We start from the raw sequence: 19,631 nt of genomic DNA, 5'->3' as shown, positions 1-19,631 counted from the left end.
GTCTTAGTTGCCTCCAAGATAAATTCTCTGATACATTGAAAGTTCACCCAGTCCTATGAAAGTCAGCTGTACCCTCACTGTGTCCTGAGGAATCATTTCAATTTCATTATATTCACTCCTTTAGTCATGCATTATCTCTCTTTCAAATAATTTGACGAGTAAAAGTCGTAACTGTTCGCCACCAGTACTGGTATCACGATCATGAAATCAACTGTAATTTGGCTCATAAGTGTATGAAGAGTTATATGTAATTCATTTTTTTGTAAATCGTCGCCATTTTACCTCCTTCTAAGCGTTAACTATTGCTTTAATTTGACGTTGCTATTCAATCGAACGCTATTTTTCATGGAAGACTATTTTTTCTCTTTTCAATAATCGGTCCTTTTTAATGTAATTTACGCGGCATCGTTTTTTACTGGAGACGGAATGTCACCAAGTGAAGGCCCTCCGATCCTCCGGGATTTCCCTCCCGGCATAGGACCCTCCTCGACCCACCCACACTACCCGATCCCTCCTCCGCTATTTTCCATTACGTTTGACATCTCCTTTCCCCTCCCGCTCCCCCATTCTCCTTCTCCAACTCTTCCAACCCCCCCCCTCTCCTCCCGGGGGATTGCTTCCTCCCCTTTGGAAGACCAAGGAACGCCCCCCTATCTCTCGTCACCTGCTATATATCCCTCGACTTACACCCCCTGGTAATCTCCCGCTTTTACTTCCCCTTCTTCTCCCCCAGAACCCTTTCCCCTTCCCACGAGGCCGCCCGTGCCCTCTTTCAGCTACTGTTCCCCTTTTTTGCATTCTTTCGCAAGCTTCTACAAAGAAAGAAAAGGAAGAATACCTCCAACATCCATTCTTATAGCTCGTGAACCATATATGTACATATATGTGTGTGTGTTTATATATATATATATATATATATATATATATATATATATATACATATATATATATATATATATATATATATATATACATATATATATATATATATATATATATATATATATATATATATATATATGTAGAGAGAGAGAGAGAGAAGCACTAATAGGATGGAAAAGAGAGGAGTAATAGGAGGCTGTAGAGAATATCTTGAGTTAAAAATTAAATTTGGGTACTCAAGATAAAAATTTGGAACAAATCATAAAAGGTCTATCGAAAGCTGCAAAAGAAATTACAGGAAAAGTAAGACATAAAATTACATGATTACACATACAATGATTAGACAGAGGGACGAGAGAAGGGAATGGACGAATCTAAATATGAAGTTTCGTAGAAACAGTATGAAGAGTTATGTAATCAACTCAGGAGCAAAACAAAAAGGGCCAAAGAAGCGCTCTGGAACACGCAGTCCTAGGATATGGGAAATGTACCGAAGAACGGTGGAATAGGTGCGCTATACAGGAAGGTGAAAGCATTATAAGGACGTTAAAGAGGGAAAACCTTGTACATAATGAAGGTAAGTCAGGAAAATACTATTTTAACCAGGAAAAGATGCAAGAGAGGTAGAAGGAATACACACAGGAACTGAATGGTAAAGGCATTAGGCCAGTGAGGATAGACAGAATGGGAGCATTGCGTAGATACTAGCTTAGTTCCAGGCTTACTCGATAATGTTAAAACAGAAAGGGCAGTAAGGGAACTAAAAAAAGTATGGTGTTAGGGGTAGACAACATTCCGACGGAACTACTTAAGGCTAAAGAAAAAGTGGGAGAAATTATTTTTATGGACTAGTACGTAGAATTTACGAGAGAGATCTGGCCGGAACACTTTGCCAGATCAGTTTTAATCCCTATTCCAAGGAAAGGGAAATCCAGCATTATTTGAAATCTAAAAAACAATAACCTTGATTTTATACGCAGCTGAAGCGGCCTAACCCTACCATGAAAAACCCTAGCCCCCTCATCCCTTACCCTTTCCTCCGAGTGCTGCACCCCCTACCACACATCTTTGTGGTGGTTCGCAGGGTATTGATGTAGATGTAGCGGCTTTTCAATTAATCAATAAGAGGATTGGGAGCCGGGAAAATGAATACTTCGGGGATGTTCATTTTGGGTTAAGAGAGGGGATAGGCTCGCGTGATGCCATAGCAGTATAAGATCACTAAAAGAAATAGTTGTCAGTTCCGTGGATTTCAAAAAGACGTTTATCAAAGCAAATTGGGTAGAAATACTGAATGTGTAGCATGAAAATAGGAGGATTCTGGCTGGATAAGAGTAGACTAATCCACAACCTGTACGTGTCCCAGACTGCCCAGGTCCTAGGGGAGGACGGAGAGTCCGAAGGGGCAGTGTTAAGAAAAGGAATAGGGCTGGGACGCTCATTATCGCCTGTGATAATGAACGTATAAGTTGAAGAAATGGCAAATGAAGCATGGGAATAACTGGAGGTAGAAATAAAAATCTAAGGAGCTGATCAAGCTTTTATTTGTTAGTCAGTCAAGGGGTTACAATAACTGCTGATTGAAATGGAAATTTAGCGCGATAGGCGTGGGATGAGAATCAATGTAAATAAAACAAAGTTTATGCAATTTTTCAGAGAGGCAAAGGCTTAATATTTTAAAAAATGATGGCAGAAAATGGAATTCGTGGAACGGTTTACGTATCTCAGAAGTGTTTTTGATCAAAATGGTCAAAGTAGTGGGGTTGTAAGGAAAAGAGTTGCACTAGGCAAAGAGGCTTTCACAAGGAGGAGGGACTTGATAACCGGGGCGTGGAGTTAGGATGTAAAGCAAAGACTTGTCAAAACTTTTATTAAAATAGTAGCTATCTACGGCGTTGAAAATGGTCACTAAAGGAGGAGGATTGACATAGACTAGAGTATTTTGAAATGTGGGAGTGGAGTAGGATGGAGATATTGAAATGGATCGAAAGGGAAACAAATGAGGAAGTTCTAGGTATGGTGGCCTAGGAGAGGGATTTGTTGGAAGAAATTCTAAGGAGGCAGCAAAAATACATAGATGAGGATTGTATTGATCGGCAATGGGATGTTGAAGACAGTAATAGAGGGGAGAATGTTAGGCAAACGAGGAAAGGTCTGGAACAGGATAGGGATGTTGGACGGGATAAAGGAAGAAAGGAAGTACACAGAGATGAAGAGGGATTTGATGCAGAGCAGGTTGCTGGATTGTATTTTGTTAGGAGTCAAAAAATATTCATTTGGTAGTGGTGTCCATCCAAAACCTACCTTAACAGTAAATTTGCTAGTACTAATAGCATATATATACTGGTGTGTGTGTGTCTTTTTTACCTTTCCGTGGAATATCTTGCTCATAAAACTTCGTTTGTTGTAGGAAATATATGTTCTCTTTTTCTTTTCATTTTGTACACAATCAGGTGGGCATAAAGTTATACCGTATTCCATAATCTCCTTTTTTCTTTATTCCTCCGGCTAGCCTTTGAATAAAAAATTCAAAGGAAACATTTTTTACCAGGATGTAGGTTGGCTTCCTGAAACTTCTCTTATATATTTTTATCCCTTTTCTAATTTTAGTTCTTTCCTGAGTTCATTCTTGATTTTCCAGGGTCTTTGTACTTTGATATTTTTGCCTGTCTTGAACTGGAGGGCATTTCTTATCCTAAATGATTTTCGCTCGCATCTTCAGTGTATCTTCCTAGGTAAGTTTCTGGTTTCAGCTCATTGCAACTCTGTATACGATCACTTTAATCGATAAGTTAACGTACTTCAACCCCGGTATATTAGAGGTTTTCTTAGAGACATTCTTTGTTCAGCTTTTATCTATTCATAGCGGAACTTGTGAAAAGATATAATTTATGTGACATTTATATCAAAACGAAACTCATTTATTTTGAAATATAATGTGGATTAATTAGGTTATCTTTATGATGATGGATTTTATGGATGTATAGCTATGCTTCCGAAATATTCTACTCATGATAAAAACATGCATATATTTTGATGAAGGGTATTTAACATACTGTTTGAGTTTTTGTTCCAGTCTAGAATTTTTTAAATACATTCTACTCAAGCGAAAATGCATCTTGCATCTTATTAGCAGCAAATATTTGTTCCCAAATTACTCAACGAATGAAAAGACATAAGAATTGCATAAAATACCGAATTATGTCTTATTGTGTGTTTATTTGATTTATCATTGATTTTTTATATAAGCATAAGAAATTTATCGCTTTAGTCTCAGTGACAATGCGAAATACTTTTCACATCGTCGTAACCACTGTCCATGGATTCCAAGATTAGTTTACGAAAAATATCGTAGGCTTGTTCTTGCAGCCATTGAAATATTCAAAGGTACATTATCTTTCATCTTATAGCTATTTTTTCTGTATTATCTACAGTATACTCAAAGATATTTGACATATTTTTCAATATTAAAGTTTATCTTCGCTTAAAAAAAAACCCTTGGAATAGCATGACTGTCCATGGTTGCTCAATTAGTAATAAAGCCTTCCACTTTTAATTTCTCAGTATACATAAAGTCATCTCTTTTCAAATATTTACGACAATTGTTAATAATATGTGAGAAACACAACTCTAAATCGAAAGTTCGAGTTGATATCCTTCTAGTGTCATTTTAATGAACGGCAACCATGTGTCATTTGAATGTTGCATAGCAAACTCAAGAATAGCTCTTAGATAATATTACAGAGAAATGTTAACTTTTCTGTGCAAACGTTTAAAGATATGCCAATGGCGAATTATACCTATATTCTTCCGCTCCACAATCATGTTTTTTTCAAATTATTCATCTGGCACAAAAAATGTGAATAGTCTTTTCTACAATTTTAGTACGTAATTAATTTGTACAATAAACCAGATATTGTTCTTTCTCCAAGTTTTTCATGGTTACTAACAGAATTCATTTCCATCTCTTTTGAAACCATACGTTTTCATTCGTAATTCGAAAATGAATATGATATTTGGCAATCGTTGGCATCAATTATGAATGCAGATATTTGGCAATCGTTGGCATCAATTATGAATGCAAACACTTTGGTTTACTTTTGGCCCAGCAGTTTGAATGATTGGTCAGAATATATTTATTTCAGAGATATTAAATGAACAATTTTTATCTAAAAAAAAAGGAGGCATATATCAGATTTCACAAAAAAGCAGTCATTATTTATTACACACTCGTTTCCTAATGTTAATTCCTTTGACCATTTATGTAAGTCAATTCAGTATTTATTAACGTGCTATGGCTTGAGTGGAAATACTATTACAATATTTACTTGAAACATGGATGGAGTATATTTGTTTTACCTGTGGAGAACGTGTTGGTAAAACTACTTTACATGGGAATTGCATTCTGTTCATCAAAAATGATCCAAAAATTTTACTGGATACTTGTGTGCCCAGTTGCAGTAAGAAAGGATTAAGCTCTTGAAACTAGTAAAAATACTCGAAAATTGATTGCAGTTCTCCCTCAAAAACTTCTACATGGTATTTAAGTTTTATGTTGCCATAAATTCGCGCCTTTGGGCACAAAGCGAGGAGCCGTGTGCAACACCGGTGACCATCGTAAAGAATTAAAGTAAAATACGATTCCTTTTCCTTCGCCTCCCCTGGAGAGATTTCCCAAAATATAAAGTTATTTTTCTTCATACGGGAAGAGGGGTAACCGCTGGGGATTAATCAATGGCACATAACGGGAGGAAAAGGAAAGGTTATATTTGCTTGCATTCCATTTGGTAGGTACACCTTCCGTATTTTTACGTGTGGGCTCTCAAGGTTCCGTGTAATTTTTTTACCTTTCCCTCTCTCCCCTGGAACACTTTTTTATTATCCACTTCGGGACATCCTGTGCAGCGGTATTAGGAATGCAACAGGTGGCGCTGCCTTGCGCCCTCGGGAGAAAACTAAATCCGAAGGAGGGACGCCAAGGAACGGTCTGGGAAAAAGGGAGAAGACGGATTAGGAAGAGAAAGGCTGGAGAGATTGCCGTCGCTTTGGGACTGTGTTAAGCAAGGGATGTGCGAGAACCCCGAAAACACGCCGTTGAGGAGGTATATTCTACCAATGCTTCCAACTATAGTATAATTTGCCTGGCAGTTGCTCACGTTAGAATTCAATTTATTAAAAGTCAACACTCAAGAAAGAGTTTGGAATGGATTACCCCACAAGAGCATTAACTTCAAATACACCCCATATATCCTGTATCTTCCCTTTCTATCCAAAATCAGTCATTACCTTTTCGATGGCACCCACCATCAGAGAGTAGCTCTTATTACGTTTCAACTAGCCTTCTATGTAGCCTCTTGATTACTGGATTTTCTTCCATCAGTCTGATCATCTCAAATTAATCAGGCTTTTCTTCTTCGTCTGAACACAATTTCTTACTTATGCTCTATCCAGTACCATCTCGTCTCCGCTCCTTATCGTAGTGATTAATTACTTGTTTAAAAAATGTTGCAATGTAGGTAAAACTCTGTTACTAATGACTTCATTTGATTAGCCTCTAAGGAATCACGCAGTCATGTTATTAAGGGGAAGTAAATTACTTCGTGCGATTGCTAATACTACTACTGTGGAAAATTGCATCAAATGTGTTTCCACGGACTAATTATTCTAGTTTCATTATTTTATCATTTAATTAGCAATATTATACAAAAAATATGGAACTTGTATATGATATTATATGATTTTAAAAAAATGTCGCTAAATAATTTCTAGATGCAATAACGATCCTTCTGGTTTCAGTATTCCGCATTCGGAAATGGATGCATTTGTTTATAAATAGTATAATATCCAGTAGTTATTAGGTGGTTTCACATTTTTATTGAATTGCAAACGTTAAAGGTTTCAGGTCTGAATTTCGATTTTAAATTTATTTCAATGACTCAATCAGTTTAAAGTATAAATCATTACACTTCATTTTAATGTAGCAATGGCTTACGATTTTAGTTAAAGGTCAGGAATTTCAAATAAATACGCGATAAATAAAAAAAAATATTGATGAATTTCTCCCTCGTTAAACATTGCTTAGTTTTCTGTAAATGTAGCTGGTTCACTTCAAATATGGGTAAAACAGATATCAAAAAATTACATGCCTACGTTATAAACTGTTCTTTTAAAAGACCTTTTTCATGCTAAACCGAAGAAAAGTAGTCTCATAAATAATATCCACTTTTTAAGCATTGAATGTTTTAGCAGTTATTTTACTCAGTTATTTTTAATTAAATAAATTTCAACTCACTTATTTCGCTCATTTACAGTACAAAATAATCTATGCAAAGTTCTTCGTCTGAGACACAGGGAAAAATATGGCCAATGCAATTGCAGCTTCAGTTTACCTTTGAGTATAATTCTTCCGTGTGCAATGTTATTTTCTCCGGCATTTTTGTGTCCAATTCTCTATTAAATGATTTTTCTATTTATTCAAATCACAACGCAAATATTTCGTTGGTAGTTACATACATTTTTACGTCGAATTTTGGGAAAAAAGCGTCTTTGTCTTGCTTCTATTTGAGGATAGAGTTTAAGCAAACCAAAGAACAAGCCGGTTGGAGAAATGGGAACATAATAGCCATCGGTATTAAATGAAATATCGGGAGGGTTCCATAGCCTCAGTGTAATTTGAAAAGTGAAAACGGGTTGAGTATTTGGATTTCTTAATGTACATGCGCGGAAGCGGGCATGAGAGGTGGTCACCAAGACGGGCATATTAAAGTTAAATGGACGCATACCACCTTTAAACACGAGTCCAGAAATTTTATCTTTCTCTAATTCCAGAAACTTGGCTTAGATTTTCTCAAAATGACATATAATGTCAGATATACGAGCTAGGATTAGATTAGGATATTGCTTGAAAACACTTTAAGCATACCTCGGACTGAGTCGTGATAGACCTTTTTCAGACTGATTACATAATGCGCTTTATGTAGTTATGCATCATTTTGGGTGTAGTCGCATTTGCTTTTACACAATTAAATAGTCGGTAAAGTGAGGCATAATAATTGTAGCAGGATGTATGAAAATGAAATGGTGAGATTTGAGTTTTAAGAATTTCAGTTTTAATGAAATTTGGATGAATGAATTTGATAGAATGATTGACATATTGCACATTGAAGCACGATGACAGAACAACGAAGATTCACATGACCACAAGAAACCCTTAGTTTACTTTTTATTTTCTCACGAGTATTATCAGCAGGTTTTTGCGCCTTTGAAATACCAACTTGGCCTCTTCTATAAGACGGCAATGCTGCGCAAGGCCACTGAATTTTCTGACCGACCACAAAACTCTCGTTAATTCACGCCGTGCTGTTTGCATTTCAGCGAGATCAACCTTATGATGTTCACGAGATTAAACTGAATGTGTAGTAATAAAGAAGGTTTTAAAATAGCGATGGCTGACGAGAGGAAGGGAGAAATGCGTGACTCTTGTTTACAGGGAAGAAATATGCATGAGAAAGGTTATTGAAGTGGAATGTTACTTGGGAGGGCGGGATGAAACTTAGGGGGGGGGGGGCGTGGGGGGGGGGGGTTGCAGACGAAAAAAGAAGCAAGAAGAGTTGGAGGGATTGGGGCCCGGGATGTAGGAGAAGAAATACACTGGAATATTGCCATGAACCAAGGGTGTATTTTTAGCCGTACAGGCACAGCTGACTCCACGGCTTTCCACATATCTCTCTTCACACTCCCTATCATTCTCCTTGTAGCGAGCCTCCGTCTACAGCACCTATTACTTTCAAAATCAGCTCAGTGCCCCATGTCCGTCGGATCAGCATTACTTCTCTTTGGCTCCCTTATCCGAACAAGAGTCTTAAAATGATCAAATCGAAATTTCTTAACTTAGCCTTAGTTGAACTTAGCTCAACGAGAGAGAGAATATTAACCTCATAATACCTGCCTAATCGATAGGTGTTCAGCAACAACTAATATACATGTAAGTGCAAATATTAATCTTCATTATCAAATAACTTGGTTAGAGTTTCAATATGAAGGCTTATGCTTTAAAATAGATTTGCAGCATATATATGTATTTTTAAGGATTTTTGTAGGGAAATATTTTGTCAAAAAATATTAGTTACGAGATTATGAAAATAAATTGATATATTTTCATAAAAATTACTGAAGAGTCTCACTTGAGAATATTGAATGCTGCTGAATGAGGAGGTAGCAGATTTGAGCTCATTTCCTTTGATGACAAAAAGACGTGAAAGACATGTTGCCTTTTTTCGTTTTTATATATTTTATATAAAATTATAACTTTCTTCACATAATCGTTGAAGTATTCGTGGGTGAATATTTAAAAAATAAATTTAAATTGAAAGTCTAATAATACACTCTACATCTCATGAATAACTCCATGCGTTGAAGGCAATTGTCGAGCTCGCTTAGCTCTTGTGATATATAGCATTTAACTTTGGATAATGTAGTCTTGACTCTGTGTTCAACTTCCTTTAAAAGCATTGGAAATAAGATTAACGATCCAAGAAGTACGCGCATTTGGGGAAATCAGGTGAAAAGGAAACGAATGCCACTATAAGATGAGAGATAAATAGGTAACCCTTGGAAGCTTTGTCTTTTCAGCGGATGGTGTCTTTTAGGATGATATATGTCCCTTTGGAGCTTAAAGATAAATCGGTTTTGTAACTTTTCCCAATTTAGTTGTAATTGAGGCTTCCCATAGAGTCTTTCTAATTTTCCATTCCATAATCTAAATGATTTCCTTACGTTGGAGACCATCGTTATTCCTGAATTCCATTGTTTATACAATTTCCTTATACAGGTACGTTTTGATTTTTTTATTTAGCAATCGTCCATCAATGGATATTTGTTTAGTTCAAATTTCAAATCGATAAAAATATTTTTTAAATCCCTTGATTTGCAATATAATTATTTTCCCGGGTGGAAGGATTTTTTACATTTTATTCTGATGTGTCTATGCATAGGAAAGCTGCAGGTCAACTCCTCTCTCGGCAAACAAAGCTAGATAAACCATTTGATTTCTAGCGAGTTAAAAATGTTTCCCTTTGTTTCACTTGAAATGTAACTAATTCTCTCAAACTCATTTTGATTTAGTTATTTTCAATCATTCAGAAATGTTTATTTGAAAATATGTGTGAAAATTTAGTTGCCAAAGCTTATTACAAACGGATTAAAGAGGTTTATGCCGTATTCTTGGGATAATGTCAAACTCATGCGTTCCATTCCTATCATGAAAATAATTGTTGTTCATATAATAAATGAAGAGTAACAATATTTGCAGAATTGATAGTATTTTCTAAGTCAACAAAAAAATTCTTATCAATTTAATATTTTCATTAGCAGCCTAAAAAAATGAAAAAAAACCTAAGACGTTTCGGTAATCTGAAATATATCCTAGATTCCATAAATCATTGCTTATTTCCAGCATATAATAGATAATATTTAGGTCAAACCTCCATCAAAACATGTTATTTGAACGGAAGACCACCATGTCAACATTAAATTGAACAAACGTTCCTCATTCTACACTTCGTTTAGGAAACCTTCGGGACGTAAACAGCCGTAAAATTCCGCCATTCGGCTCCTTCGATGGGCTTTTGGTCTACTGTAGGCTAAGAGGCCGTTTGAAGTGGTGCAGGAAACCGAATGGGTGTGGGGGGAGAAAAGGAGGGGGGATGGGCAACGAGAAGAAAGGACCGAAGGGGTGAGTGAGTGAGGCGGCTGGGAGGAGGGGAAGAGCAAGTATTGGGTGCGCGGTGTGGGGCCACTTCCTGGCGGACTGAAATAGCTGCGGCAGCCGAGCAATTTCTGCTTTGCGCTGGCCCCTTCCCGTCATCTCTCTCGGGCACACCGCGTTCGGCTACTCCGCTAGGAACCATATCCACTCTTCCCCATCCCACCATCTCCCGCCGCCCCTCTTAATATCCTTCTCTCACCTAGATAACTCCTTTATGCTTGCAAATACTGCAGTGAAAAAATATTTACTTGAATGCATGATTTTTGGTACGAATGGGGTTATCATGGTGAAGTAATCCAAAGAAGCGCTAATGAAGAATAAAAGTTACTTAAATGTGAGGATAGGTAAATGTTTCAAATGGCATAGGGACTAATTTAGTCAACATCTTAAGGTAAACATGTTCAGTGGGTAGGTGTCCTAACCCTTCAGTACTTGTATTAGTTCACATGCATGTGGCTTACATGAATAAAAAGGATGCCTTCCGTTATAACTCCGCGAAAAAGGTAAACATGGCAAACTATTTTTGGCATTATTTTCTCATTTGTTAAAGCATAATTTTCCTAGTATTGACCACAGAGACGAGGACTGGTCCAATTTTCTAATTAATAATACTATCAAGTGGAAAATTGTAATAGTCTTTGCCTCTTTTGTTATGAAACAGTTCAACCACATCACACCTGAATCTGTAATTTATATTATTGGTCACGTTCACATTCCAAAGTTTTCATACCCATTTTTTGTACTCAATAACCGATCGAATTTTTTAATTCTCACTCGTTCCCAACGTTTTGCAAAAATATTGTTTGACTTTCTGCCGAAGAATTCCACGCCTTTTCATTGTGGAAAGCAATTTTTAGGACTGCAGCGAGTTGCATCTTCTTGATGTCGACGTTTCCTATAATGCGCACAAGGCGTGCCGTGCTAATGTAGACGTCTAAAGCACACGCCAAAGGGGAAACGTGAGCATTTTACTCTTTATTCCGAATACACCGCATAACCCTCTGTGCTCCTCAACTTGAATTGGTAACCTCTTGCCTATCTCATGGGCACAATAGGATAAAGATATTTTTTTACCAAAGAGATTAGCAGGTGATATTTCCGAAGATATACTTTAATCACGTTTGTGCTCTCCCAGTTCGAATTACTGTATGCTAGTACCTGCTAATGTCAACCGCGTGTTTCTTCTAAAACTAATGGAAAGCATAGGGACAGCTAGCTAGCTCCCCGTAGTACTCTTGAATGAGATAGCAGAACTGAACGGTCAAATAGATTTCCAAACATGTCAAAACCCAACGAGACTTATTTATGCGTTCCACCCTTCATTCTTCACCGGGTTTATATTTGGCCCCGGAATCACTTTTTCCCCCTCGCCCCCTACAGGTCTATTCTGCCGCACGACTCTTTCTCCCCCTCTTCCATCTCTCTCTCTCTATCCACTCCTCCTTCCTCTGCTCCTCGAGTCTCCCCTCCTCCTTCCCCCTCTCTCTCTCGCCTCCTCCCGATTCTCCCTCCTCGCCTCTCCCATCCCTCTCTTAGTCAAACACTTTTACCGTCATCTTCAGTGTGTTCCCAATGTGTGAAGAGGCGAGCTTTAGGCCTCCAGACTCGTGTCCTCCCGGCGCTGCCTGATTCAAGTCGTTGGCCATAAGTTCGTTTCCCTGAGTCCCTATGTCGCAGTGTGTGTTTGGAAACGACAGAAGAGCAGATTCGGAGTGCTTTCATTATCTTTAGATTTTAAAACTCCCTGGCAACTTACACGTTTGGGTATGAGTTTGGCTGGATAAGATATAACCTAACCGTACCTTATTAATACGCCTACGATTTTTAATCTTTATTAACTCGCATATCCTGATTTATATAACCGTTGAGTAAATAATGTAGACCTCTGCATGAAATCAACTAACAGCATTTGATTACCTTGTTTTGACAGAAATCATATAATGAAACCACATTGCATTCTACTTCCTGTGCATTATAATTTGTGTTTAGTTTTGACGATAAGGAATACTGTAAACGCTAGTAACAATTTTTTCGCAGTATTCTACCTTCTCCCCTTCATTTTAAATTTTCTCATTAAACCTAAGGCCAAGTAATATAAAGAATTAGTGGATAATTAATCACAGAATAATTTAATTACTTTACTAATCCAAGTGAATGGTTGATAATGAATTCATGGCTCAAAATATGACCTCATGACTAGCGTAACATTTTGGAATTTACAAGATTATCGATTAATAAATAACAATGCTTAGAATTGTAAGCTAAGGATTCTAAATTAACAGCGTGGTTAATTTTTTCAGTGAATTGCGTTTTTTAGGCTAAATCTACAACCTTATTTCTCAATTTGGAAAACCTTTGGACATTAAGTGACAGAATGGTGGAAAATTTTCAGTGAACCATTAGTGAAGTCACAGGCAAAGTGAAGGAAGACAATATGTGGTCCAAATTGAAATCCGGCTTGCAGGTGATTATGAAATGCATCACTCTGCTGGCGCGAGGATGGACTGATGTCCATCATAGCGCTGGAGTGAAATATCGAGTGGTTTACGTTGAACAGTGACCTTGCTTTAGTTTGACCCAAATGGAGTGCCATGTAGTCAAAATGTGCTTGTTTGTATACATTTTTACGATCGCAGTGCAGAACTGAGATGAATTTTCCTCCTTTCGATTGTAGGTGACCACGAGAGGTATTTCATCACCATCTCCGGGAAGAAACGGAGGAAACGGGTAAGTTAAATTTATTTCTTTTGCTTTTTGAAATATAATGGACAAATTTTCACGCTTACATAGAGTATGAAACATTAAATGTAATTTTTTAAAAATATCTGTATCATAATATGGCTTTCTTTAGCGTTAGCTGATGTGGTTTATTCAGGATAGTACCGCATTATGTAGTGTTCACGACAGTATCAATTAAGTTTTTCTCAAATTATTTTGTTGAGTCTCTTCAAAACTTTTTAAACTATTTTGTTTGAGGATAGTCTGAAACACCCCACCTAGAATGCGCTAAAGTTGGAAAACTAATTAATAATTCCCCACTTATGACAGTCATTATTGTTGACCTCGATTATATATTTTCTCAGCACTCAATTCGCATGCAGTTTTCAAAGGGATGGTTTAACAAGGTCGAAGTTTTTTTGAATACTGGATGGATTATTTATAAATTTGTTCAATGCTATAAAACCTCAGGGCAATCTAATTTTTGGTAAAGAACTAGTTATTGCTTTATTAATACCTAGAATTATGTAAACAAACAATACGAGTATGTTTTTGGTTGAAATAAAATATTAGAATGTGGCAAGTTGTGATTCAACAAATATTGAAGTCCTTCGGAATTAAACATTGAAATGAGGCAAACGTTTCAGAAACCACGCACTAAGCCATCTGCCGTGGAAGTTTTGAAAATCGTCCAAAAAATAAAATAGCTTGGATCTTGTTCGGTGTGCGAAAACCATCACCAGACTTCTGGCAGTTGGCCATCAATGGAAAATATGTATAGGCTGTTTAGAAAAATATTTTGTTGTTCGTCTTGTTCTTCGTCATTTTTTTAGGTTTACATTTATTAAGCAGCCTTTGTTCCTTTAGATATTAATTGAAAGGTATAGATGCATTAACTATAGTTGCCTTAAATAATGAAGTTCAGAATATCTACTAATGGTCACATAAATATGATCATACATGGATTGGTTTTGCGTTTAGTGTAAAGCCTTAGGAATGAACAATGGCTCCTAAAACAATAGAACACACTAAGTCATCCAGATAGCCTCACTAGAAATAGCTAATCATTTGAATTTTATGGGAATTTTGAGAATCCTGTAGAGTTCATTTACTTTACTAATTGTATAAAGAGTTGATAGTTAAAATTTGATGAATAGTAGCACAAATGAGGATGCGATTGAATATATTTCCAGGATTTTAGAGGATTCATCTTCATTTCGTTTATTTATCATTTAGACGCCTGTTAGCCTATAAATTTGAGCATTTTACTTGTGACGGAAGGATAACGAGTCTAGTTATTTCCTATGGGCGTCTTCTAAGTTCAAACGGTACAATTGATAGATATATTGAGAAAGCAGTTATGCCATCTTCAAATGTGTGAATATTGTACGCCGCAGCAACAATATGAGGCACGTTTGACGGTAACCTTCATTATAAAGGTAGGCTACTAGTTTCATCCTATCTAAGGCATGACAATATATTTTCTGAAGCAAAAGACTTCGATTTAGGCGGTGCTAAAATTTGGAGAAAAAATAGACAAGTCAGTGAAAACTCTCTATAACATGTCGGCCACACTTAACATAGCCAACCGTTGTTAATAATATTTAAACTTACCATTTACTCCCAAGAAAAAAGATGAATCAAAGCATTTTTTATATATTATGTCGGATTTTGCGATAATTATTTCCAAGTACCCAACTTACAATTCTATATGGAAGTTTTTTTATAGAGATTTTCAATAATTTGAATGCGGTAAAAAGTATAATAAAATTACTTTGGCTTGTAAGCTACCAACTTGTCCGAGGATAGTCTTTGTGAATTTTACTCTACGGGATATAATCATTATGTCTCTCTAAATTCGCCTCATTTTATGAAATTATTGGGAGAAGGTTGACACATATGGGAGGCTGTGATGCATCTACAAATATTTTTGCATCAAAGAGCTAAAACTAAGTTCTGTTCATTTTGTACTATACATTTGATAAAAAATATTAAATTTTAATAATAATAAAATGAAGTAAACATTTAGCCAAATATTTGCAACACTAATCGGTTCGGTAAAAATGTTCAGTACAACTTTTCTTCTTATTTTTATTTTCGTTGTGATTCATGTGTTTTGGTCTTTACGGCCTTTTCTGCTCATATACAGCAAAGACCGTGCTTCTGGGAAAGCATGTTATTTAGGTAGCGATGTCTTAAACCTTGTAGTCATTACCTTATTATATTAAATTTACCTCCCGCAAGATTCGTAAATTGATTTTGCATGTAATTTTCACATTTATTCAATATTTTATTAAAATCGTATATATTTGCAAATTTCGCCTCATCAGTTAATAACCATGGGTTGCTTTGCTTATCGACAAAACATGTTCATTACTGGAAGTCTCCCTCTATTTCATCACAATTTTCTTCTGTAGTTTGCGTACATCCATTCTTCCGATCTCCCGTTTCTAAATACCATAAAAACGCCATTTTTACTGATGACTCATGAAATGCAAACCGATACAATCTCTTCTGGGTTCTCGAACTGATTGCATTGACCTATCGGGTGCTGCTGAAAACTAAATTTCAACCGTAAACTATTTAAATGTTGACTATCAATGCCCTTAATTCCTTGATAAATGAAATGCGTTTGCATTCTCCTCAGTGCGAATATGATACTCTTCGACATAATTAGATAGAATAATTCAATGAGCACCGCGATTTTCCCTGGCACTGCGGAGCCAAGTAAAGATGAACCTAGCTGGGACACACACGGAAGCATAGCTCTCGCCGCTGAGCTTCAAGTCAGCCCATTGGGAGGATTGCCGCAGCACCGAGCTCGTATTTCCTCGAGCCCACCATCGTTCGGTAGGAACAAGTTCACAGGATGCATGTACACTCGCGCACAAATCCATAGACACAAACACATGCAGACTCACTCGTATCCGTCTTTCCGCCAACAGTTGTCATTTGAGGGAAATTCCAATTCGATTGTGGCAATTCACTTAGTGGCATCAAAGCTCCGCGGTGGAGCGTTTATGCGCTCTCGTGCTGATCTGCCCGACCAACGAGGTCTGCGCGCCTCTTCCTCGCCACCGACATACGCCGCCGCCGAGAGCAAACAGCCGCCATGCGAACGTAATTGGCAGGCAATTGAAGTTCCAGACTGAATGTGTACGGGTGTGTTTATGTGTCTCGGAGTGTGTTTGTATGCGCGAGCTTGTGTGTGTGTGTGTGTGTTTATATATTTGTGTGCGTGTGTGCCTCATGGGTTTGTACGACGGGAAGACGAATCTCATATGGCGCGGGTGTCTGAAGTGGGAATCAAACGACTCCCCTCCTTAGGCATCTCGCTAAGAAGGCTGCGGAGCCCCACCTCTTCCAAGGCCAATAAGGCTAAAACAGTGTTTCCAAGATACTCAAACTGCCATAAAGTTTTAGCCATGTTATCGTATCGACAGTCCCTCGCGGGAAACTGCCGAATCATCTACGTCATCACCTCAAGTTTTTATGATAACTTTTTCCTTGTTATTGGGTTGTAAAATGTTGAAGAGGATAGGAGATATATTCTCCGACCAAGGTTTTTAGAATTTACATGGAGGCATGATTAGGGTATAGATGTCATATTAGTATGGTGATTTGACTCGTTAGTAATGGAAAATACAGATCATCTATACAGTCATTTAAAATTTGCTCAAATAAATTCTATCTTTTCCAAGTACCAAATGCGCATGCCCTATTACAAGTAATGTCGATATTAAAATAAGTTTTTTTTAAATATTTACGCATTTATGAAGTAATGCTGTCATTAGAATTAGGTAAGTTAAAACAATTTGATATTTTGAATGATATTTGTTTGATGATGGTTATAATGTTAAAAAATTTGGTATTTCTCTCTGTGACAATTTCGTCGGCAGATGATATTGGGATGGTAAAAAGATGAATTTTCGTAAAGAAGATAAGAGATGAATATGACAAAATTAAAATAATTTGCAATTTATTTGTTTAAAGCTAAACTGCTAAATTGAGTACTTCAAGTATAACAATGTGTGAGATTTAACGTTAGGAAATTTTCTCGATCCAAGCTGACAGCGGTATTTGTCTCTCTAATGCGTTATTATTAAGTTTTTATTGAAGATAAGACCTCGATAAAGGCGATTTTCTTTCGGAAACCTATTGATTTTATGTAATATTTATATTGAGGTTTTACCCTTAAAATGTACATAAAAATAAATACACCTTTATTATTTCTGGCTTCACCTAAACGGCGTCTCAAGAAAATATTATAATTTAAATTCACGAGATTTTTTGTAGAGACCCTCCTGTCTTGGCGGGTCTGTAAGTGAAATCTATTTTAATTTCTCATTAGGCAAAATTGAAAAAAATAAGTTAATAGAATTTAGTTACATGCTTCAGTTAATTTGGTAACTTCAAAATAAATTGTATCTGTCCTTACTCATGAAATAAACAATGATGGTTTGTGGCCATAATTCCATTCCTTTTTCCCTCAAAGGGCATGGGAATAAGAGAGAGTGGGAGAGACCCGGTTGGGAGATTTGAGAGCAAGGAGGGAACTTATGTCACAAAATGCGGCTTAATGCAAAACAGCGGAAACGAGATCTTCCGCGTTGTTTGGGAGGTCGATATATTCTGGAGATCGCAAAATATGTTTTTAGTCCAAAAGATTAATACCGCTGACTAAAGACGCAAATTCAGCATCTAATATATCCAAGAGGGGAGAGGGGAGTGGAGTGGGGGAGAGAGCGTTTCGTTTCCATTTCTCCACTGCAAAACCCCGCCCCCTTTACACATCCCCCCCTTGTCGGATTCCTACTCCGCCGCTCCCCTTTCCTTTCATTTGGCCGGGCAAAAGGAATCCCTTTCCTCCGTATTTCGGGAAATGGTTTTCCCCATGTGCGCGGAATTGCATAGGGAAGTTCCTTTGGAATAAAAGAAGCGGGAATGGGGCAGGGATAAAAACTCTCCCCTCTCCCCCACCCCACTGTATCTCTCTCTCTCTACGAATCACGTGAGACACATACCCTTTTTGATATACGGACCCAGCGACATCGAATGGGGAATAGGAAGCTTCCAGTACATTCGGTGTCATAATGTGGTCTGGAGGTGGGCGGGGTTGGGAGTGGAAGGAAACGGAGAGCCATTGTTGTGTCAGGTAAATCCATCGGTCAGGCGGTCCCACGTTCCATATCCTCTCTCGTTTCTTTCCTCAGATTTGTCGCAAAACCCATGATTTCTCACTTCGACTCCACAGGCCTTTCGGATATATCTGACCGATATGGAGAAATAAGCTAGTACGAGCCATGCTCATTCAGTTATTTCAATGTCTTAACGGACATTGAAACATCTGAATCATGAATATAAAAGCATTGGAATGCTCTTATAATCATTAATTTGAATTGACAATGTGCACTTTACTTCGCTTTGAGGCACGCCACGCCGATCATTTTTATGCGCAATATAAATGGAGGCTTTCAAGGCAAAATAACATTGCAAACGGAATAATTCGGTTAACATGGTTTTGAGTACTCGAACTGTTATGTTATATTACGGTTGCTCAAAGTTTAGAGTTTCATGTATCAACATTTTCTGAGAATTAATAAGAAAACGGTAATTTTGTGCAATTTAACAGCACATTGTGGGCCAAGCCAAGGGATAAAAAATGCAGACTCAAAATCAACAAATTGGCCAATTTTGTTTCACCAAAGAAAGATTATGTATAAAAGTATGCGTGAGTATTGGCATGAGTATTAAAATATCTGTGGTTATGTATGAAAGTAAATGTGGGTTATGCAGTTTTGTTAAGAATGCTTTCGATGTACCAATACATATAAAAAAATCGTTAATGTTTGAAATTAATCTAACTGCCAGGGCAATATTTTACATATAACTTTTATTAAAAGCAGTAAAGCTATATCAATTAATGTATAAACAAAAATGTAGCACCAAAACCTAACGATGTAGATAGAAGTAGTTGTCCTTTTCACTGTTATTTTACGTTGATATTAATGATGAGGAACCAATTAATGCATTTAATGTATAAGACTTTCAAAAAATCCTGCCATTTGTCTCCAAATCTCCAAATTGCTAATTGGATGATTATGAAGAGAAGCGCATGTAACCATAAATGTTTACCTGGCGCTACACTGTGTCAGGCATTAGCTTTTCTCTGAAATACATCTTTGATAATTTAGTTTACTTTGAAATGAAATAAGGTAGGAAGACTTCGTGATTTATTTAAAAAATATAGTTAGAGTAAAGTAAA

General features: G+C 37.0%; 1 protein-coding gene across 5 annotated transcripts in view; it reads left to right on the top strand.

Annotated features, from left to right (window-relative positions):
• The window catches only part of LOC139697653 (delta-sarcoglycan-like), a 400,626-nt gene that overhangs the window by 285,735 nt on the left and 95,260 nt on the right, over positions 1–19,631 (top strand). Inside the window, exons 1-3 of one of the 5 annotated variants that reach the window (XM_071596451.1) lie at positions 12,131–12,412; positions 12,949–13,112; positions 13,323–13,375. In XM_071596451.1, coding sequence (XP_071452552.1) covers positions 13,083–13,112; positions 13,323–13,375 — 83 coding nt within the window. In that variant the 5' untranslated portion in view covers positions 12,131–12,412; positions 12,949–13,082. Of the gene's footprint in view, positions 1–12,130; positions 12,413–12,948; positions 13,113–13,322; positions 13,376–19,631 lie in introns of those variants that run through there. The other 4 variants (XM_071596453.1, XM_071596452.1, XM_071596454.1 and 1 more) reach the window with 4 other exon arrangements.

Source organism: Hetaerina americana, unplaced genomic scaffold (assembly GCF_022747635.1).
Source record: "Hetaerina americana unplaced genomic scaffold, ioHetAmer1.1.p SCAF_8, whole genome shotgun sequence".
Taxonomy (NCBI): domain Eukaryota; kingdom Metazoa; phylum Arthropoda; class Insecta; order Odonata; family Calopterygidae; genus Hetaerina; species Hetaerina americana.
Note: the sequence above shows the minus strand (reverse complement) of the source record. Positions and strands in the feature narration are given on the sequence as shown.